Source organism: Rhamphochromis longiceps, linkage group LG8, assembly GCF_057381845.1.
Source record: "Rhamphochromis longiceps isolate RC_006_pf linkage group LG8, R_longiceps_female_GT1.1, whole genome shotgun sequence".
NCBI lineage: Eukaryota > Metazoa > Chordata > Actinopteri > Cichliformes > Cichlidae > Rhamphochromis > Rhamphochromis longiceps.
Genome location: NC_140564.1, coordinates 10,062,644 through 10,085,961, shown reverse-complemented (window position 1 = coordinate 10,085,961; position 23,318 = coordinate 10,062,644). Strand labels below are relative to the sequence as shown.

Genomic DNA, 23,318 nt, shown 5'->3' with positions numbered 1-23,318 from the left:
CGACAACTGCCGCCGCAACCAGTGAAGCTTCCCTTCCCAGAACTTTAGCTGCACAAATTAAGGGCCTCTATAATTCAGGTTTTTCTGCATCACAGAGAAGTTGCTGTAGAAAATGAAAGAAGTTCAGAAAGGCTCTTTGGACTTGTAAGAAATATATGGGTAAAACTGCAGATAGGGTTGTGGCGGCTATTAAGAAAATATAGTTAATATAGTCCTCTGGGTTTTATGTTTGACACACCTGGGCTAGAATAACCAGTTTACAACAAACCTGTTATGTGCCCAAACTAACAACAGAGCACATTAATCTCTTAGCATCCACGAGGTCACAGCAACCCATCTAGGATAAAGGTTCCACACCCAAGTGGAAAAACGTAAAGGTTTTCATTTGAAAGGCAGCATTTTTTAAAAAAAAAAAAAATCAGACATATGGCTAAAACAAAATAAACCCCAAGCAGCCTCTTTAACATAAAAAGCAAATATCTTGATTGTAAAATGTCTTGATTGTAAAATGTTAAAGTCATATCATATTTGACCCTTTGGCATGCAAATGACAATCCCATCTGGAACCATGACTTCAATAAGCAGAAACAAAAATCAGAAGGTTTTATACCCCAGCACCATTTAGAGACAGCACAACAATTTCGTTCTTCCTTTTTTATATATAAAGGCATTTTCATATTACATATTTTGGTGGTACATAATTCAAGTTTTTATAGATTTGGTTCACAGAAGAATCACATAAGTAACTGAGCACACTTCCCTAGATAAGACAATTCTTTAAAAGTAGCTTAAATAATAGTGCAGTACAAAAATAAGTGGGTTCATCACAAAAATGTAGGGTTTTTCTCATGTGGAAGGTACAGTGGCACATTATTCTTCTTTGTAGAAAATATGACATTAAAAAGGTCCTCCTTTTTTTGTTGTCGTGTTGTTTGTTTTGCAGCAGAGAGCCGATTAGAAAACGATACATTCACTGGCTTTCTTTATCCCACTGGCAGAAGGCACTAGAGAGCAGACTTGGCTCAAATGACATTTGCACTTATGGCTTTTTTTACTTGCAGGACAATCAGAGCCAGAAACTTCCCACTGAAACATTTGTTTATGTCCTGATGTGTTTTTGACAGACGCTGCAACTACTTGCAAGTGCTAAATGACCCAAGTCTGTAGAGGAGCTCAGGATTCATTCAAAGAGAGCAATAAGGTTCCTGAAAATGATAACAAGTGCACACAGAAAGTATTCTTCAGTTCCACTGCCAGGTTTCAAACAGACTCAGACTGAAGTGAACTGAGCTGAATTCCAGACTCTGGTTTACAACATCGGGACAAAAAGGCAGTTCTACTGTGCCAGTCCTGCATCTTTAGCCATGCCGTAGAAGATTCCTCTCTTAGATATAAGGTTTGTAGGAGTATCAAACTCAGCTATCCGTCCCTTGTCCAACACCAGCACTCTGTAAGAAGAGAGGAAGAGAGTGTGATTCATTCACAAGACCTATACAGGTTTTAAATCAGTACATTCTTATTTTCTTTTACACACACATCACATTATCAAATTTACTCCTACTTTGCTTTTGGTAGAAAAGCATCAGTATTGTGTGTTACAGTTCTAAAAATCTCACTTACTTCAAAATAATGAGCAGCTATTTCTAAAATAGTTTTAAAGTGGCCCATTTCTGCCCCTGGGACCTGACTAGAGTAGCTTTGCATGATTCAAAATAATGAATAATAGATGTTTTAGCCACATTCTCTTTGAGGGCATCCTCCCTTTAAGCCAAGGATGATAAGAATGGCTCTCCCTTGCAAAAAAGAAGAGTTGAACAGCAGGTCGGCTACAACCACAGTTTTGTTCCTGAGATGACCATACTAAGGATATCCATCGTCTATGAGCGTTCACCATTGTAACAGTACATATAAATATATGACAGAAAAAAGGAAAAGCAGGTGGTGCATTTTCCCTTCAAAGTAATCGGTAAGGTACTAACCTTGTGTAATCCATTATTGTGTTGAGTCTGTGTGCAATGGTGAAGACGGTGCAGTCTTCAAACTGAGTCCTGATGGTGGATTGGATGAGGTCATCTGTCTCCAGGTCGATAGCAGCAGTAGCTTCATCCAGGATGAGGATCCTGGTCTTCCTCAAGAGGGCTCGAGCTAAACACACTAGCTGCCTCTGGCCCACACTGGAGACACCAAAATCCAGTAAGTGAAACAGCATTTACAGACAAGCCTTGCTCACCGTGCTTCTTTGTCTCTGAACGTACCTGAGGTTCTCTCCTCCCTCTGAACATTCGAGGTCCAGTTTTGCTGCCTGGTTACTGACAAACTTGTGGAGGTGAGAATGTTCCAGGGCTTTCCACACCTCTTCATCGCTGTACTTCTCAAAAGGGTCCAGGTTCATCCTCAGTGTCCCAGAGAACAGCACAGGCTCCTGAGGCAAACACAGAAACACAGGTGAGCAGGAATAAGCTACCACAACCCTGGCTGGAAAGGAAAACCGACAGATGGACATTCAGCTGGGCTCTCACTCTGATATTATTCGATGCTACAGAGTGGCAGGGTGAACTTGGGTGGGTGCAGGGTGGTGGTGGGTATCACTGGTAAGGTGCAAAGCACTAGCTTTAGTTTACAGCACACAGACAGATCAGCAACTAAATTAAGAATTAGCAGTCTCCAGAGCCTCAGTTAACATAACAACAATCTAAATAACCCCGTTTATGTGACTCAAGCTGTTTTCACATAATCTTTGAACAATTTTTACAATAACATTTTTACAATAACAGGCTCAGGGAGGGGCAGATGGCCTGGTTCTTCCTGTTAAAAGGGAGCTTTTCCTTCCCACTGTCGCCAAGTGGCTGCTCACAGGGGGCTGTTTGACTGGTGATTTCAGATGTTTCCCGACTAGAGATAGTGGAATATAGAGCTTGAGACAGCAGTAGCAGATATCACAGTTAATAATATTAACTGCGCTATGTCCGCATTGGCTTAAAAGTTTTGGTCCTTGAGTTATACCAGACCCTAATAAGTGTTAGAAGTAAATAGATGCTCTTTATACTGTAATTACTACTCTGAATCATTTAGTTTAGTTTTTTTCCTGTTGATGTATGAGATCTAAACTGTACATATTTCATTGGAAAATTAAGATTATTCGCACAAATACTGACATATAATCCTTTTCAAACATACAGGTGCTTCATTCAGGCAGAATTTGACAGTCGTACCTGTGGAATGATGGTGAGTTTAGACCGCAGGTCGTGCAGGCCTATCTCTGATATCTTCACGTTGTCGATGGTGATCTCGCCTCCCGCAGCTTCCAGCAATCTGAAGAGGCAGAGCGTCATCGAAGACTTGCCGGCCCCCGTACGACCTACGATACCGATCTGCGCAGAAACACACGGAGTTGTGTTGAACACCCCACTGAGCCATTATTCTGCACTGATAAATAAATCATCTCGGCATATCCTCCCCACACCTTCTCTCCTCCCTTGACTCTTAGCGTGATGTCCTTCAGAACGAGGTCCAGTCCCTCTCGGTACCGAACGCTGTAGTCGTTGAACTCCACATTCCCCTGCATGGGCCATTCAGGTGGGGGCTTCTTGTCCTCCACCTCCCAGGGGGCCTGTAAACACAAACACAGCTCTTCATGGTAGGAAAACTTTCTGAGCAACTCATTAGCCTATTTGGCTTGGACCAGAACCGATTTGTTTATCAGGCTAAGAAGTCAGAGAGCTGTACTTCTTTGCACAGCCACTCGGAGCTGCCAAATATTTATTTCACCTCTGGGATGCACCGGATGCTTCAAACAGAGGCTTTCAATAACAGCTACACCAACTAATGCACAGAAGGGGCACTTTCTGTGATGGCTACTGAAAAAGTACACTCTGTACAGTATAAGTGCCCTGTTTCTCTGCAACAGAGGGGCCCTTGTTGGCAGCAGGTAAGCTAACATTTCTGGAACTAGTTACAGTTTATAGGTCTTGTGTTGCAGAGTTGAGCAACAAGGCAGGTTTTTTTTTTTTAACGTGGCTAAATTCCTACATTTTAACCGTAGCACAAAGCCAACACCACTTTAAAAGCAAACACATGAACAGTCCCATCTTCACAGAGTATTAGAAAGGTGCTTAAAGGGATTCATGACATACCTCTGTCTTGGTCTCAGAGTACTCCTTCACTCTCTCCACTGCTACTATGTTGTTCTCCAGTTCTGAAGTCATCCGCACCATCCAGTTCAAAGACATGGTCACCTATTGAAACAATGCCTTATGAAACACTCCAGAAATTTACAATAAGGGATGCTGTGTGTCCACTACAGCAAAGTAAGGCAAAGCAAAACAACTTCCAGAGCCTTGTAAATAAAAAATGACTTACATAAAAGACATTAAGACAAAATGAAAAGGAAAAAGTTTTAAATTGAGCAGAAAACAAGTAGGCCCTTCACATGAACGTGAAGCAGCTCAACTAGATACTAACGAGCTGAACTTACAATATGAAGACTTATTCACATATAACTTCATTCAATTAAAGCTGTATAATATTTGGTGAAGTTCAAGGGAAGCGTTAGCATGCAAGTAAAGTAAGGTTTATTAGCTAAAACTGAGCAAAAGGATAAATGATGTTACTAAACAACCCCATCCAATAAAATTGTGATACAGAGTAAAATGCAGATACATTCAGAAAGCAATGATCTGCTTTAAGTGAGAAAATGAAGCTCATTCTTAATTTGATGACAGCAACATATCTCAAAAATACAGAGACAGATCCATGTTTACCACTGTGCAACACCCCCCTCTTCTTTAAGCAACAGTCTGTAAACACTGAAATTTCTCAAGCACATTATAGATCAGAAGAGTAGTAACTGTGAGGCACAGATGATAAAATATTTAAAAGGATAAATGCTAGAAACTAAAATTTGAAATAAATTAAGATGCTTTGCTAAACAACAAACATGAGTTTTCATAAAGTTAAAAGTAACTGATAAAGTGATAAGAGGCAATACTGAGAACACTTATAGCGCTCTGTATTTCAAGCAAACAATAGGCTAAGAGGATAAAACACTGATTTGATCCATGGTAAAAATACCAGTGACTGCAGCTTTACTGAGAAAGCATTATAAATATAAAAAATGCTATAAAGTGACATTATTACTGGTTAAATGAGATATCTAGGTCATATTCTTGCAATAGCTGTAGTAGTACCTGTAGAGCATAGGACACCGACAGACCCACGAGGCCGGGACTAAGACTGTCCTTTCCTGTCACCGCAAACAGGCCAGCAAACAACACAATGCAGTTTCCAATGAACTCAATTCGCACTCCGAGCCACCTGTAAAACAGCAGATGCAGTTGACCTTAAGAACACCTGAGAAACTAAAACACGGGATAATTCGGCACCTCGTGTTACGACAATAATGACTTATACTCATTACTGGGATACAAGGGGCAGTGCCATTGATAGAGCCACAAGTTTTAGAAATATTATTTATTGTGGAGCAACACTATAGTAAGTACAGTATATTTTCTTATGTGTGTATAGACAGTATGCGAATTCCTTTTGTGCTTTTCACTCTTTGCACTCAGACAGTGTTTCACATTAACGCCATCTTTCCAATAAGATGGACAGATGTTAGAAAATCTGCTTTTTTCTTAAAAAAGGATCAGGTGAGAATTTTGATATTGACCTTGACCTTTCTCACTATGTGTTAATAGACCTCTCTGCATTGAACAATACTTGTTATTAATCTCTGGTTCTCTTCCACAGCACGTATTTTATCCCGTCTTCCTTCTCTCACCCCAACAGATGGCCCCGCCCCTCCCTGAGCCTGGTTCTGCCGGAGGTTTCTTCCTGTTAAAAGGGAGTTTTTCCTTCCCACTGTCGCCTTGCTCAAGTGCTTGCTCAAGTGCTTGCTCATAGGGGGTCAAATGATAGTTGGGTTTTTCTCTGTATCTATTATTGTAGGGTCTACCTTACGATATAAAGCACCTTGAGGCGATTGTTGTTGATTTGACGCTATATAAATAAAATTGAATTGAGTTGAATATTACCTATGCTACACCCAGTTAGCTTAGCTTATCATAAAAGCTGCACACAGGTGCAAACGATTTGCTAAGCTTTGTTAGAAGCCACCAAAATTTCACTGTGCAATTTGAGTTTAAACAGTCATTGTAGTTAACCATAATAAACCTACAGACACGAGCAGGGTTGATTTTCTCATCTTGTCACTCAAACTTAAGGCTGAATAGAAGAGAAGAAGTCTTTGAGCATGAGTACTCCTTACCTTCCTATAGTTATAAACACTAGATATTCGCCATTTGTGCACACGAGACAATGAGATTTTTAAAAAACCCACCTTATAGAACTTTAGGGGCTCCATAAGTAACAGATTATGTGCAGCCACAATTTGAAACAAAATTCAAAGCAGAAAGAATCAGCCAAACAGAGACGCAGAATTTTTACATGCAGTGGCTGTGCACAGAGCGACACAAGAACTCAAGACTGGAACACAGCTGCTTCTCTGCTGGAGCAGGATACTTGCCTGTTTGACACTATACCAGGGTAGTAACTCTTTTGGTTCTCATCCACTTTGATATCACTCATCAGAACAAAGGCAGAGTGCTTGCCATATGCTCGGATTACACTACAGCCAGTGATGGTCTCAGAGAAATGGGAGTATATGGGAGAGCGGCTGACCGACTCCAGACGCTTTAGCTGCCGAGACGTGGCAACGTAAAATCTCTACAAGCATTGAGGGGGAGAAAAACAGACAATGTTAAAACACAACAAGGCTTTCCACGTGCTCAGATATGTTTAAATATGATGCAAATACAGGCTCACGCATACACACGCACACCCACACAGAGTAATGAAGAAAGCCTATGTTAACAAAACAACTGCAGATATTTGACCCTGAGCTTTTAAGCATTTAAGCATATTAAACTAATACAAATAACAAGATTCACTGATAAAATCCGCAAAGCTGACAGAACAGGTGATTTTTATCTGCAGGTGTTTTGTTTTTCATTACACATATATCTGCATCCAAATCAAATTTATACACAAACAGCCGTAATATTTCTGAAAGTGTTAGAAGCTTGAAGCGATAGTTCTGCTTTTCTGAGTATTTGGTAGTTTCTGAGCACAGTGAGATTAAAGACGAATATGGCAGAGAGACAAGCGATGCAAAGTGGATGCCATGACAAAGCTGCAGGAACAACATTTAGTGTTACTGTTAAGCTGATATTAGTTGTGTGAGTGTGCAGTTAGTATCACGTAGTGAGGACACAGAATATTCCCTTAAAGACAAACTGAGAGTTGGGTAAGCAAATCTTTGGGCAGTGACGCAACTTTTATCATTTTTGCCCTTTATGCCACATTTGAAATGAAAGATGCAATTTTATTTATTAAAAAAGAAATAAATCGTATAGACAGTTTTATATGTTCATGATGTGAAATATGACTTGATAATTAACCTACGTTATAGATATTTTTATTAGTTACACAGGAAAAGGTTAGAATATGAGACGTATATACCTCATGTGGTCATGGCACAACATGTGGCTAAATGAGCCCACTTTAATCAGGCTTCCCTTTGACTACAATGGACTGTAGGAAGATTAATGGCTTAATAAACATTTTAGATCATTCTAAAAGAGTTAATGTGTACTTAATAAGATTTAAAAAAAAAAAGACATCTGCAAACATCTGCGGAAAACAAAGATAATGGATGAATGATCACAGGATTCCTTCCATGGTTTAAAAAAAAAAAACAACGTAGATAACACTCTTTAGGATGTCCGTAAATCATTATCCACACCTATGGTAAATCGAGATGCCACAAGAGTAAATATAGAGGGTTCACCACAAGGTGCAAACCAGCGATCAGTCTCAACATTAAAAAGAATTGGGCACTGGTTTAAATCACAGGTTGAGTTGGAGCCAGGTGAATCTCTCCCCAACCGGTCGCGGCAGATGGCCCCGCCCCTCCCTGAGGTTTCTGGAGGTTTCTTCCTGTTAAAAGGGAGTTTTTCCTTCCCACTGTCGCCAAAGTGCTTGCTCATAGGGGGTCATATGATTGTTGGGTTTTTCTCTGAATGTATTATTGTAGGATCTAACCGTACACTATAAAGCGCCTTGACACGACTGTTGCTGCAATTTCTGTATGAATAAAATTGAATTGGATTGAATTGAATTGAATCATTGTCCTTGAAATGTCTCACGTTTTTGTTGCACTGGCAGAATCGCATGTTATTCTCCATCTACATGCTTCTGTTGGGTCAGATTACTCTGGAAATGTTAGTGTTAATTTCCAATCTTCTGTGGATAATATGCAGTTATATTTTCTGCCGACAGGCTGTGACGTAAACACAGTCTCACATTGCTGGGCTCACTCAGATTCAGCCAAGCATTGAAGTTTAACAGACAACTTTCTTCATCTACTACATCTTCTGTGGCATCAGAGAGCTTAAATTGTGAAAATTGTGTCACTTCCCAGTCACCTCCAGGCTAACTATATTATCCTGAATCAGGGGTGGGCAATTCCAGGCCTCGAGGGCCAGTGTCCTGCAGGTTTAAGATGTGTCCTTGAGCCAACACAGCTGATTTAAATGGCTAAATGACCTCCTCAACATGTCCTGAACTTCTCCAGAGGCCTGGTAAGGAACTAATCATTTGATTCAGGTGTTTTGACCCAGGGTGACATCTAAAACCTGCAGGATCCTTGAGGCCTGGAGTTGCTCACCCCTGTCCTAAAGCCTTTCAAAATCCTATAAGAAAAACCTGTAGTGAGTTGGCACCTGACAAAAAGAGATTCATACTCATTCATATTCTAGTCACCTAGTTATTGAACAGCTGTTTGAGCCTTCAACTAAATGCCTGCACACTTAACTGAAAGCCAAAGGGCTGACACTGCACAATTTCATCCGATGAGTTAGATAAACCTGTGATATGCAATAGAAAGCCGAGATAACCCTGATACCAGAAAAGTAAAAAGGACACCATGTGTTAAAATTGTTAGTTTGCCCTTTAACTGCATATAGGCAACAAAGTGTTGCTTGAGCACTGAGACAACCACCTTTTCTATGAGTCTTTAAAACTGACGACGTAATCAGCAGAAATTTATTTTGTGAATGTTAGTGTTGATTATATCTCGTAGCATTTAAAACGTATATTAACACAGCAGTGCTGAACACTATAGAGAGATACCACCAACACTAACCACTGCTGCTGACACCAACACCACTAAACAGATTAGAAAGGGCTGCTCGCACGGCAGAAATGTTTGCCCTGTCCTCGGTGAAGTTGCTCATCTTTTGTGCATGTGATTGTTTAAAAAACAGGATGTAAATAAAGAAATGTAGTTCATGCATGAGCTTTTTAATAAGTAATACGAGCTCCCAAACTAGAACCAAATTACACTGGATCCTTCAAGGCTGGGGCCAACACATCTATTGAAATAACCTGACAGCATTGTAGCCAAAATTATATTTTTTTGTGGTGTATATGGGACAACATATATGATGATACAGATATATCTGTATGAGGCCAACAATGACAGTTAATTTAAAGCGCAAAGGCCCAAATATGTTTTGCGAAATGAAAAATAAAATTCCTTAAAAACTGTTCTTTACTGCTTTATGAAACCTCGCAGAGGAACAGATAAGTTTCTTTTTGACACACTGAACGATGTTAAAAGCAGGAAAAACATGCACGGCTCTTTATCCACATCTGATTTTCAGTTAGTAATATTATTTCTGCCCTAAGAGAAGCCCTGCCTCCGTGGATCGACTGTAACGAGTGCTGGGCTGTATACCTTTATATCTGGTACACAGAGACGTTTCTCAAGGCTAACAGGTGTTTTTTTGGGCTACAAAGTTTAGAAGAATAACTTATAAATGTGATGCTTCACTCACAAGCTCGTATGCAGGAGCACTGACGTGAAAACTTTTTGTTATTCGACTTGCTAAAATGACGAAAAGTGGCATCATATCAATTCTTGAATCAGAACTGACAGGAATTTTAGGAATTAAGCCCATTACACGATGAGTGTGTTGCAAAAAGTGACACGAAATTCTGAATTTTTCAGATATGAACTTGTAACATACACACACCGAACCGAACGAGTTCACTGAAAAAACAAACGTGGACGTGAAATGAGCTGGTCCTGATGTTTGTGAAGAAGAAAAGGAAGAAACTTGAGATTCTGGTTTTATCCGATTCTCGTGAGAAGGCAGCGGCGGGGAGAATTTCATGGTTTGATTCCAGAGTTGAAGCTTTCATACATATCTCAGCATGTCAGTGGGGCTATTTTACTATTGTTGGGACAGCATCTGACGACACAGAAATCATTTCACAGAGCTGACTGACTTAGAGACGTACAGCTGTGTCTCTCGCAAAGTACTATTATTTTACCACGTCTATATTCAGTACCAGTGCGCGCTTTGAGATACGAGTGCCAAATGCAGTGACGTGATTGGTCAGATGTGTTCATGCAGTAACTATAACAAGAACAACAACATGATCTACTGTGCAAATACTTGTGTGATAGATATTTCAGGTCATACTGCCCAGCACTAACTGCAATCCAATTCACATTTGTTGATTACAGCAAAAAACAGTTTAACTGACGTTTTGCTGCATTTTAAACCCATAAAACAACTGAAATAACTACGGCTCACACAGTCTTAAACTACAGACTGGCCACTGAGCGACTAAGGCCACAACAATTTATGACTACTGGACTAGCCCAAACCACACAGCAACTAAATCTAGACGAGTAACGATCACTGCCTCAACCACATGCAGCTGTTTACTACCACACACACACACTCAACAGCACTCGCAGACATGCATGTTATATTAATGAGTTAGCAGACTCTTTTCCTATTTACCTGAACCCACCAATAGAACACCATTAACGGGGCTATGACTATGAGGAACATTGGGGTGAGGGCACAGCATATGAGCAGCACATTCAGTGTGTACCAGAAAGTGCGCATCCATATGTCAATATTGTCTGGGATCTGGGAGTCTATAGCATCCACATCTTTGCTGAAGCGGTTTAGTAACCGCCCAGTAGGGGTGCTCTCGAAGAAGCCCTGCGGAGCTCGCAGGACCCCCTGAAGTAAGTTGCGGTGTGTGAGCTTGGCTGCCTGCAGCATACTGTAGGCCCGGCACAGCAGGCAGTTAATCAACAGCAGCGCACCTGCGAGACAGGAGGGGAGGGGGTCAGGTGTGACAACACAATAACGCCTGCGTTAAATGGATGAGCAGCCTGTGAGACAGCAACTTTCAGTGTCAGTGCAGGTTTCCCAGAGTCAGTCCTCTACGCCACTTATACACCTCATAAGTGGCATTTTATCATCATATTCTTTCATTTATGCTTCCCTTTTGTGCACATGGTGCTTACTTTTAATATCTAATGGAAAACTACCAGATGTGGAAATTTTAAAAGACTAAATAATTAAAAATTTCATTAACTTCAACAGAGAAATGTGAGATACTGCTATCATTTCACCTAAGAAGGTGAGGTCACACTGGCCTTCGATAAAAATAAAGTTTATTTAGTTGTGTTAACAGTGCTTCACCACTAGAGGGGGGTATAGATCACTAAAAACTGACTGACGTGACTTTGATTTTGTTCACGATACAGTGATGGTGTGAATGTGTTTAGGAGCGTGATCTGTGAGGTGTGTGTGTGCATGTGCATCGCAGCAAGCTGCAGGCAGGACAGGAAGTGTTTTGGCTGTGGAGAAAGAGCAAAGTGAGTTTACAACTGAAAAGGAAAAAATGACAGCAGGAGGTGCTCATCATGGACAACATTGCAGGCTACGGAGGAAACAAGCCAAACCTGACGGTTACAAATTTTGCTGCGGTAAACATGCAAGCAGCATGCCACTTGAGGAAGAGGAAGAGCCCCACATTTTCAAGGAAAAGAAGAACTGAGAGGACACATTTGGCACGCGAGCCACACTGCCACCCGACCCCACCCAAGTACCTGGACAAAGACGTATATGACAGCCAGGGGTACTATGACAACAGCAAAAATGGGTGTGCTGGAAACAATAACTAATATAGTGGAGAGAGAAACGAAGAAGGTGCCCAGGAACATGAGCACAGTGGACGGCAGAGCCTCATCTATCACGTAGATGTCCTTGGAGAAGCGGTTGATGATGCGTCCTATAGGGGTGGTGTCAAAGAAAGACTGGGGCGTGTGGAATTTGTTGGTGAGCAGGTTAAAGTGCAGCTTCTTGGCTGCACCGATGTTCCCCATGGCTAATGTGAAGGAAGCAATCATGATCAGGATACCTGGGATTAGGTTAAACCACAGGAGCAGAAGAAAAATTGATTAGGGGGAGGAACGTTTCACTGTAGAACGAGAAAGCAGCTGTTATAAATAGACATGGGCAGCTTCTGTCCTGAATGTGAGGTAGTCAGGGGAGCAGTTCACCATGAAAGGAGCCGCAGTTAAAGAAAAAAAGGATGTCTCTTGTATACAAGAACAATGCTCAGTGTATTCCAATTAACGATGCTGTAATCAGATTAACTCTCCTTTGGCTCACAGCATCTCTCCAGAGTTTACTGTACAAAAGAGAAGCATTTCAACTGGCTGCAAAGCAAATCTGTTCCGATTATTTCAGTAAAACACAAAGAAAAAGCTGTGAGGGTGGAAGTGGAAGTATAAAGTAGGCATTCAGGTTCAACAATCCGACATGGCAGCTGTTTGCATTTCCGCATTAAATACATGCATTTAAATAAACATTCAGCATCAGCGTGTCTTACCTTGTGCAAACCCCAGTGCCGCGTACACCCCCACCCTCATCTGAACATTTTCCGCGGTGCTATTCGTCACGGCGTCATTGGTCCACTCGCTGAGCCAGATGTTTGTTCCGATGGAGGCAGCGCTCTGACAGCCGTACAGGAAGCAGATGACCACTGACAGCAGTGGTCCGACTGCCTTGACGTACTCCAGGTACACCTTTCCTTTCACCTGGGATCAAAACAAAAGATAATTCAGGGGTCGATGTGGTCCAACCAGTGAATACCAGGTTGCTATGTTGCAGTGAACGCTGAGCAGTCGTGGGTCAAAGGTGGAGAACTTTAAAATGAGCAGTTATATATTTGCAGGTTAAAAAGAATTGAAATATGATGCACCGACCTGGCCGGTTTCTGCCGTTTCTGCCTGGATGAGTTTCTCCATCTCGCGCGGTTTCTTCTTGTCTTGCGACTCTGAATGTTTTCGCTGGCTGCAGCCATGTCTCCTTACTGAACGGGACCTGGGGTTCTCTCCGTCTGAGGACATAATGCTCATCTGCCTGTAAAAAGGGGCACAGGGCAATGAGCTCACGCTACTGAACAGGGTCAGGATAACTGGTGGCGATAATGCATTTATTCAACTGCTATTTTGTGCAAAAAGACTCCATATTTTTCAATTTGCTTAATGTTTTAAAAAGCTCATATAATTCTTGAGAAATTCCTGATAAAAAAAAGACAAAGTTTGGAGTTTATGCAACAACCGTTTTATCTCATCCAAGTTTAAATATCCAGTTTTTTTCAATTTACCTTATAAAACTTCTTTTTGCTTCATTGATCATTGGTTCACTGTCCACCATGTCTGTGTGGTTGCTAAGGGCGTCATCGGGGAACAATTCGTCATCTTCAATGATCTCATCTGTGAGAGCAGAACACCAGCATGAGATACTATTGAACCATCAATCCGTTCTGCACCAACATGAGGTGATATGTAAGGGGAGGAAATGCTGTACCGCTGGCCTCATCCTCCTCCATAATATCCTCCAGGGCATAATTTCTGAGGAACTCGGCGAATGCTCCATGCTGCTTGAGGAGATCCTGATAGGAGCCCATCTCTGACACCCGGCCATCCACCATCACCATTATATTATCCACCTGAGGCAGGAAGCTGATGCCATGTGTCACCAGGATGCGTGTCTGGAGTCAAACACAAGAAACTTCTGTCATGCAATAAACCAGTATGACAATTACCATTTGCATGAACAAGACCAATTAAACTGCCGAAAATGAAAATATTAGACTTAGTGATTTAATTATTGAGGAAGATCATCCTTTAGCCCAAGGCTATAATCTGGCATATTTACATTTGTTATGTTCATTAATATGTATTGTCCCTCTTTCTAAATAAAACTAAAATTAAATTAAAATTAATATTGTCCATCTGGGAGGGGGAAAAAAGCACGCGATCCCAAGCGCTTATTTTCTGCGTACAGCCTTGTGCAACAATCCCTCGAAAACCACATTTGCAGGAACCGCCGATCTGTCCTGCACATTAGGTTAGAGGAGCTTTAGAGCAAGCTGGATTCCAGATATTCACTTTCATGGTATTTCTATTATTACAAGGTCAGGACTTTGACTTGGCTGTTCCAAAACATTCGATTTCTTTTGTATTTGACCGTTCTGATGAAGAATGACTTGCAAGTTATGTTTGTTTTGTTATGTTGTGTATGTTTTGCTGCATGACTCAGGTTTTCTTGAGATTTGGTTCTTGGGGGGGGAAAAAAACATCCTGAATTTGCTGAATCTGGGTGATGGGAAGCAGGTGAGCCAAAAATAAACTTCTCTCAACTTCTAGCAATTTAATCCTAGAAAGCACTGAGGTGACAAAGCCATGTGTGACGATTGAATCTCAGAAGATTATCACAACAACTCATCTTCTGGGAAGCTCAGAGATATGTGTGCATGCACTCATAATTTCCTTTCAACTCTCCTTTTCATACATCCCTGTTTCTTAAATAAATACAGGACGCACACTCACACCTGACAGGAAACACCTGCATTTAATTTCACCAAAAGGCAGAGGTCTCCACACCCTTCCCCTCATTTTTTTTAAAAAAAATATTGAACCGCTGTGTACTTTTTAGGTTCTTGTTCCTACTTTTAAAAGCTACAGCCATTACAATTTAGCTGAATGCACTTTTGGTTCATAGTTCTCTTTAAAGTAACAAAAGAGAGAAGGAAAAAAAAACAACCCAAAAAAACCTAATGAACCGGCAGAGAACAGTGAGTAGCATCTTACTAATGAGGGAGAAAAAGATACAACTGTACATACTATATTAAATACTGCATTGTACAGTATATAAATAAAGAAAACCTGAAGGCCAGCTGTTAGTCAGGTTCAGTAACTTCTGAATATGACTACTTCCAGCAGAACGCTGCCACACAAAGTTACTCTTTTTACAAACTGGTGTCATAAATATGAAAAATCAGCAGATTGGAAAGTGATCAAACCTCATAAAACTTCCTGTCCAGTAGAAAGATAAGACACAACTTCCTCTTCTGATAAAATTACAGCTCTGCGAGGCTGTCCGTTTCACACTGAACTGCAGAAGTTTATAATGGTAGTCTAAAGCACTTGGGTGGTCAGGAAGAGTAGGAAAGTACTACATAAATACAAGTACATGAAACTGTTCAGACTCTAACGGTAGCATTCCGGCACAGAGCCAGACAACCACCTGATGTCCACCAACAGAAGGCCGGTGGATCGATGCCCAGCTCCTCCAGGCCATGTGTTGGAAGTATCGGCGTGTAAGTTACTGAACGGAGTGTGAGTGTATGCAAATATTAGATAAAACGCTGTGTGTGACTGGGTGAATGACACTTAGTAGTAGTAGACTTCAGCAGTAAAACTGAGCCGAAAGTAGCAGTTCATTTACAACATAATAGGACAAAGATTCATGTCATATTTACTGGTTGTGTTGTTTACAGAGAACCTTTACATCATCAACTAACCAGGACAGAAGTTGAGTTTAGAGTCTCCTCACCTTGCCCTTCAGAGCCCCTTCTGGGCCGATCAGGTTGTCAAAGATGTGTTTGGACACGTGGGCGTCCACCGCGGACAGCGGATCATCCAACAGATAGACATCAGCATCACTGTACAGAGCTCGAGCCAGGCTCACCCTCTGTCTCTGACCACCAGACAGATTGATGCCCTGCAGGACAAAAACCAAATAAAAAGGCCGAGGCTGAATTTATATCAGAGTTCCTCGAATCAGAAGCCTGATTACATTAGCAACGAGTATCCAATAAATTCAGGAGAGATCTTTGATGAAAGTCATCAACAAGTGCTGAGAGAAAATTGGAAATAAAACAGATGCAGAAAGAGATTAAAAATTAAAATCAAGGAGACTAAACTCGCTCCCTGTGCTTCTGTACCTTCTCTCCTATCTCAGTCATGTCTCCTCCAGGCAGCACCTGCAAGTCTGGGGTTAAGGCGCACGCTTCCAGGACAGAATTGTATTTCTGCTCATTGTACGGGTTCCCGAACAGGATGTTGTCCCGCAGGGTGGCGTTCTGTATCCAGGCCTGCTGAGGTACATAAGCCACTGACCCCTGAGGATAGAGACAGACAACCAGGTTCTTCTCACTTCCTCAAATAGGAAACCTTTTATTATCAGAATAAACCATGCCACATTTTCTAGAAATGATTCCCACTGCAATAGGACTGATGTGCCCTTTTTAAATGTAACGTTAAGCAAAATAATATACACATATATTCTACTCAAGACTAAGCTTTACAGTACTAAGTTATAACTTCCTTTTTGTCTAACTGGATTTTATATTTTATTACTTATTACTTCCAGAATTGAGCCTAAGTTAAGCTAAGCTAAGAGACTGCTAGCTCTCCTCATTTTTTTCCCAAAATGTCAAACTCTTATGAACGCTGTCTGCAATATTTTAAAGAATGAATGTACCCATATATTAAATACATGTTTATGTTAATAATGGTCTTAAATGTATTATGTAGACTGTTTTTAATTAACAAAAATGTTTAAAAGATGAGAAATTGAAGCCAAGTCCCATAAACCTGCATCATTTTCAAAGAAAAGCACGGGGCAACCTTATGGAGAAACCTTTAGGGAGCGGCCCTCAGCTCATTTGCTTTGTAATCTTGGTAAAAAGGTTCCTGAAGACTTTATGGGCTGCAGTATATTCTGTGTCCTTTATCTAAAACAGAGCAACTTGTCAGAGCCACTCCTCGTGCTTGACGTCTGGTTTTAAAGCAGCTGCATAGTGTCGTCACGGTGACCGTCCATTTTCCCACCATTACTGTTACTGAACCACAAAGATCAAAGAGCGTCATTAATTTTAGGCACAATGGCTACAGTCGTTTTTTTCATTCTTCAGTATCTGTGTTGATGTTTACCTGCAACATTTCAGACATAAACTGGAGGTTTATGCAAATATCAACATTCAATAAAATGAAAAACATTTGTAGAAGTTCAGATATTAATGTTCATTCTGCCAGCGATATTCGGGAAATTGAAAATGCTTGTTTTGTCTGTTTTGTTTTGTTTATTTGTCACTTGGCAGTAGTAAATAAACGCATCTTTTCAGAGGACAAATATCTAAAAACGAGTTTATTGAGTTTATCAGAGTTTTTTAGTAAGTAAGTTGCGTCAAAAGGAGCAAAAAAATTTGATGACAACTATTTGATCATTAAACACGAGCCGTTTCATTTTACATCTGGCCAACTGATCCAGCTTTCACACGAAAATATCAAATGGCGAAACTTTACAGGAAGGAAAACTGCAATAACTGGGTCAAAACCACCTGCTGCTTCCCGGTATGTTATTCAAAAAACACTAGGGGAATTCCTACCCGAACAGAAACCTCTCCCTCCACTTTTTCCATGTCACCCAGTAATGCTGAGATCAGGGAAGACTTCCCACAGCCAACATGGCCCACCACAGCCAGCAGGGAGCCCTGGGGCACCATCACGTTAATACTGCAAGCACACAATCAAATATTTTACTAAAACAAATACGGTGAATATAAAAATACGATGTGTGGCTTTCGTAGCATACTTGTGTAGAACAGGAGCGTCGTCTTTGCCCCACGTGAATTTCCCATTGACAACCGTGACTGCAAACTCTGTTGAGCAACAAAATGACACAAGTGAGAAAAAAAATCCAAGTCATCCAAGAACTGGCCAGGCAGGAGTCACTAGGTGAAAAAGAAAACAGTGAACTTGCACTCAAGCATAATGTAATCTAAATGACTAGACAAAGCAAAGTTTTGACAAGTTAATCCAAGTGTTTAATTTCACCTGTGACTGTGTTGCTCCTGTTTACGGAATCTGGATCCAGCTCATCATGACTCAGGAAATTTTGGACTCGCTTCAATGAGACGCTCGCCTGAGATGTAGAATAAACAGATGCATGCAATGAATTCTGCTAAAGAAAACCCGAAACACGAACACAGCGCAGGACGTGAAAAAGGTTCCCACCTGTACCAGGCTGCTGATGACTTGGGGAAGCATGTTGAGGGGAAACCTAAGGATGTTAAAAAGCGAGATCGACACGAAGGCCGTCTCCGCATCCAGGATGTTTTTTTCATCCACAGTTACATACACGGCAAATGTTGTCAAGGCAACCTGGAAACACATGGGAAAAGCAGACCACTCAGACATCAAGGTTCATCGGTTTAATGCAGAGAGGAGGCAGAGCCGTGATGCCAGACAGTCAGTGACTCAGCAAGGATCTAAATATCAACAGCACCTTTAAGGCTGAAGTGCTCATTTACCCAACTAATAAAACACGCGTCCACAAAATGTGACCTAAAGAAGATAACAATTGCAGGCATGAGCACATGTGAAAAGAAACGCTGCTCACACACCATATGAAGACTTTTCTCCTTTCTTCTTTGCACAGAAACTTGACCTCAGGGTAAGGCCATGTGTATATATACACGCGCTTCAGTTCAGTTTCCTGTGGTTTTGTTAGTCCGCTGCAGAAAGACGCCTGCTGAGTGGTGAAAGTCGAAGCACTAGAAGCACTCTGGTTCTTCCAATATTGTCTCAAAAATCACACTTTTCTTAATATTTTAGCCTTTCGCAATTGGGACACAAACTTTCTGTGGTGGCTCCAAGTGCACCAGAATACTTAGTCACTGTAGGTTTATCCAGAGCTTTTCAGACTGCTTAACAAACTTTGATGGGAGATGTTTAGACTCATCATAAATCATTCGAGTAAATTATGTGTATGTAAATTAAACTGTAAATGCTAAACAAACAAATGGGGTTAGTGTGATCGTATCTGCAAATAATCTTAATCCAAATATTTTCATATCAAGGCCTAAAACCCCCTAACGAGGAGCTTCCTAATAATAATGCCAACATGTGACATTCTTATACAAGTTGGAAATGAAAGTCATGTTAATGTAAAGCAGCTTCCAACCAGTAAAGTTATTAAAATATGACTTTAAAAACTGACCTAGAAACTGACAAAGCTCTTTGTCAAGGCTTTTATTAACAAACCATAACAGACAAAAAGCTGTGCTGAAACCTATAGTGGTGTCATAATAATAAACTGTCAAATTTGAACAAGTTTTCATCCTGTTTAGATTTACTGTGTAGTCAACTTTACTTCATGAGTTTCTTGAGTTTTTTGGGGGAAGCCTACCAGGAAAGGCGCACTGGTCCAGGCCATGGTGGACAGTGCTCCGAGGTAGGCCGTCTTGCGTAGCACGATAAGCTCCTTTTGCCGAATGGCCAGAACCTTTTCTTTGAAGGAGCTCTCCCACGCGTACAGCTTGAGGACTTTGATGCCGTTCAGGATCTCGTTCATCAGCTTGATACGAGCATCTTTGTGCTGCATCTGCTCCACCTGACGATGATGGTGAGACCAGCTGTTTTTACTTGTGAATTTTGATACTTAAAACACAAAGGGGACTTATTTTTAAGCAAATCAATTGTGTGAATGTCTCATTCTGTTTGTTTTACACTGAAATACCTGATAGGCTCGAGTCTTCATAGCGATAAATGCATTAAAAGGGATCAGCATGATCATAACAGCCACCCCAGCAAGCACAGATGGACCGAGGATCTGTAAAATAAACAAGAGTCAGCAAATGATTAAATTTATGATACAAAATAAAGAAGAACTCTCCTGTGTGTAAATAAAAACGTGGCAGGTCCTGGATAACCACTACCTCCCACGGTCTGGTGAGGAAACTGTAGACTGACTGGATAAAGAACTTGATCCAGTGTGGCTCAGCTTGCCACAGCTCTGACCACGAGACCTTCCAGTCCATTCCCTTCTCCCACTGAGCCCACACCCCTTGCTGTCACAGTCTGTCTCTAGCTGTGCAGGTTTCCTCCACCCCTGTTCAGATTCCTTCCTAAACCAACTGGGTTCTTTCTTCTTCCCAGGTTTTGTTGCATCATGGTATTGGCATGCTGTTGCCAACACCAAAGTCTGCCGCAGCGGCTCTTCTGCCTGGTCAGCTCCTCCTGAGCCCTTCACTTCCTACCTGTCCTCACCTTTGTGGTGGTTGAGGAGGCTCTCTTACCAAACAAACCACAAATTTTTCTGACAGGCTGCTGAATGGAAGTCATAGCTTGGAAGATGACGAAGATGATCTCAGTGACCGACAATGGTCAGACAGCTTCCGAATTACAGTAAATTTTAGCTGTTATTCTCATGAGTGCATTAAATAAAGTCCCCTTGGCATAAGGAGAAGACTCAGTGTAACAGAAATACAATCTGTGCATGTACCTGCCAGAGGAAATATAGTGCCAGCATAATCTGAAGAGGGGCAGACCACAGCATGTTAAGGAAGGTGGTCAGATCCATGAACCTCTGCGCATCCACAGACATCAGGTTGACTATCTCTCCCACAGTAGATGAACGCTTGGCTGCATTAGTTATCACTAGTGCCTGTAAAAAAACAAACAAACAAGCAAAACAGAAGATCAGGGAACAAAACCCTTAACACCACAAGAATATTTTCTATGAAGCAATTGATTTCTCCCTTCTAAATTTAAATATGAATGTAATTTGTTTGCAGAACAAAAAAAATCTAATGGGATCGTTTCCTGCATACCTTCCTGTAGATAGCTCCGATGACAGCAGTGCGCACATTCATGCCAGTGACAAAACAGTACTGAAATTGATGGTGGAGTATGAGGGTTTGCAGCAGGGCCGTGAAGAACATAAGGCAGGCCAGCGTGTACCCCCACCAATTAGGAACATCTTTTTCTTTAATGAACAAGATCAGCATCCTGGAAAGATAAAGAAGAGGAATAATTTGATTAAAGCACATGAAGCTGAAATAACCAAAAGTGTAAACTCCTGTGTAAGCCCTCCATCCTCCATCCATGCAGACACACACTGCAAAATGTTAGTGTCATTTAGCGCACTATGATCCAGGTATCCTACAGTTTGGACTGTACAGACATCTGTTCTTTAACTATGGCCTTAAAATACTGGGGAGAACTGCTGACCTTCAACACCTGAAAAAAAAGATAAAAAAAAAAAGTCTGGCATTCACAAAAGAGTGTTACTATTAGCAGAGACCTTAGCGGCTTTGTTGACTCATGGTGTGAGTGTGTCAACACACCACTGTTTCCCAGGCCTCTAATTTCTTCTGTGCTCGCCTGTTGAAATCAGACCAAATCAAACATGTTCTTTAATCAGCCGTCCTCTGACACCGTTACGAGGACACAGAAGTCACGAGGCTCACGAGACTTGGAATGTCCTCCGACAATCACCTGAAGCTCCTTTGTTCAAACTGTGCTCATGCTTTTGCCCTCAAGGTGAGTCACGTTCCCCGAAATCTCAGCTAAACCAAAACTCTAGTCTGTTTTAACTTTTCGTGCATTTTACTTCATTAGTCTTGCAAAGTTTTTAAAGCTACAGACTTATTTGTATCTTTTTGAGTTAGCGACTCAGGACACACGTTATTTAGCTTAGCATGTCACCTTTAAAGCTTTACATACTATATATCAGAAACTCACTTATTCCTGACACTCCCTAACTTCCCTAATGTCGCATTCCAGAAGGACTGCTATTTCGTGCTATAGGGACAAATAACAGAACCTGTTTAACCTGAGATAGATACACTTAATCTGCAGATTATCTGCTCTTTCCATGGGTGATTACAGTATGTAAAGGCAGCTTAAAGGCCAGAGCTAGAATGACAGGTACATCCTGTTGTAACAGTAGATTTTTCATAGTATAGCATAGTATATAAACCAGTAAAGGGCTCAATGGCATGTCAAAGCTGAACATGAGGGACAAAATAGTTGTCTTTAATGTTTAAGTGTGTGGCAACTGCTTCTTCTGGTTAAGGGTTTTGTTATTACTGTGGTTATACTCTTAGAAACCACTTTTACAAGTTTGATTATAAATACAGTGCATCTGAAGAGCGCTCTTTACTTGCTCCACAGTTTGTCCAGTTACAGCCTTCTTCCAAAATGAGCTAAATTCATTACCACAAAATTATGTACACAATACCCCATGATGAAGGTTCCTGCTGACCTGAGTGACCTGTCAGGGTCGAGGCAAAGATGAATGCAGACATGTACTGAGACATCCTCGATGATAACCTGCTCCAGAGCACTCCTGACCTCAGACTGGAACAAAGGATTTTCACCCAAACGAACAATGAGTCTAAGTACACAGCCAAGATAACAAAGGAATGGCTTTGAGACCACTCTGTGAATGAGTGGCCCAGTCAGTGACTAGCTGGGCACTGATGCGCTCCATCCAACCCGATTCAGCTTGAGAGGTTCTCCAAACAAGAATGAAAGGTGTGCTGAGCTTGTGGCATCATACTCAAAAAGACTTGAGGCTGTCACTGAGGATACCAAAAGTGCTTCAAGTACTGAGCAAAGGCTTTTAATTCTTATGTGCATGTTTTATGCACTTTTTCCGTTTTTAGTAAATTTAAAAGAATTCCAAGCAAAGTTTTTGCCCACTTTGTCATCATGGGAACTGTGTGTAGAATTTTTAGCAGAGCAATGAATTTATTAAATGTTGAAAAAGACTGTAACATGACAAAATTTGGAACAAGCAACAACAGCATCTCTGTGAAAGGAAACATGCTGTACATATAAAATATAAATAGGAATCACTGGATGGCGTTACCACCGACATTCTAATGAATGTTTGGAAGGACTGTAAAGTTTTCCCTTCACTATTTTTTTCCCTCTCTTTCTCAGACGGTATTAACTTCCAAAAATGGCTCAAAATTAGTTTTTCTATTTTACATATAAGGCATCGTATTAAATCCTGAGATCCATTTTTCCATAGAGGAGAGGCTGGAACTTTAACATTAAGTTAGGATTTTACTTGGGCATACTACAAAAATAAATGAAAAAGCTGTCTTATCAAAAGATAACTGTCAAATAAAAGGACAGAAAATTTGAAATTAAAATTTCCCCCCACTGTGCCGCAAGTAAGAATGATACATCAGTGTCAGGAGGGAATGTTCAAACACATCAGTCCCACAAAAGACACATGCAGGAAAACTATCTGGGAAGCCATCTCTGACAGCTTATCTACACAGTGATAAGGATT

General features: G+C 41.0%; 1 protein-coding gene across 2 annotated transcripts in view; it reads right to left on the bottom strand.

The window, feature by feature from the left end:
* Positions 1–623: 623 nt before the first annotated feature.
* Positions 624–23,318, bottom strand: part of abcc3 (ATP-binding cassette, sub-family C (CFTR/MRP), member 3) — a 57,047-nt gene continuing 34,352 nt past the window's right edge. Inside the window, exons 9-31 of one of the 2 annotated variants that reach the window (XM_085415691.1) lie at positions 20,842–21,019; positions 20,514–20,675; positions 19,749–19,841; positions 19,419–19,622; positions 18,245–18,391; positions 18,065–18,152; positions 17,823–17,889; positions 17,617–17,743; positions 16,171–16,347; positions 15,780–15,947; positions 13,749–13,932; positions 13,546–13,654; positions 13,142–13,298; positions 12,766–12,973; positions 11,981–12,291; positions 6,524–6,723; positions 5,187–5,313; positions 4,134–4,235; positions 3,464–3,610; positions 3,213–3,371; positions 2,256–2,422; positions 1,980–2,174; positions 624–1,448 (exon numbers count right to left, since the gene is read on the bottom strand). In XM_085415691.1, the coding sequence (XP_085271817.1) occupies positions 1,337–1,448; positions 1,980–2,174; positions 2,256–2,422; positions 3,213–3,371; positions 3,464–3,610; positions 4,134–4,235; positions 5,187–5,313; positions 6,524–6,723; positions 11,981–12,291; positions 12,766–12,973; positions 13,142–13,298; positions 13,546–13,654; positions 13,749–13,932; positions 15,780–15,947; positions 16,171–16,347; positions 17,617–17,743; positions 17,823–17,889; positions 18,065–18,152; positions 18,245–18,391; positions 19,419–19,622; positions 19,749–19,841; positions 20,514–20,675; positions 20,842–21,019 (3,589 nt within the window). In that variant the 3' untranslated portion in view covers positions 624–1,336. Of the gene's footprint in view, positions 1,449–1,979; positions 2,175–2,255; positions 2,423–3,212; positions 3,372–3,463; positions 3,611–4,133; positions 4,236–5,186; positions 5,314–6,523; positions 6,724–10,874; positions 11,189–11,980; positions 12,292–12,765; positions 12,974–13,141; positions 13,299–13,545; positions 13,655–13,748; positions 13,933–15,779; positions 15,948–16,170; positions 16,348–17,616; positions 17,744–17,822; positions 17,890–18,064; positions 18,153–18,244; positions 18,392–19,418; positions 19,623–19,748; positions 19,842–20,513; positions 20,676–20,841; positions 21,020–23,318 lie in introns of both variants that reach the window. The other variant, XM_085415690.1, reaches the window with a different exon arrangement.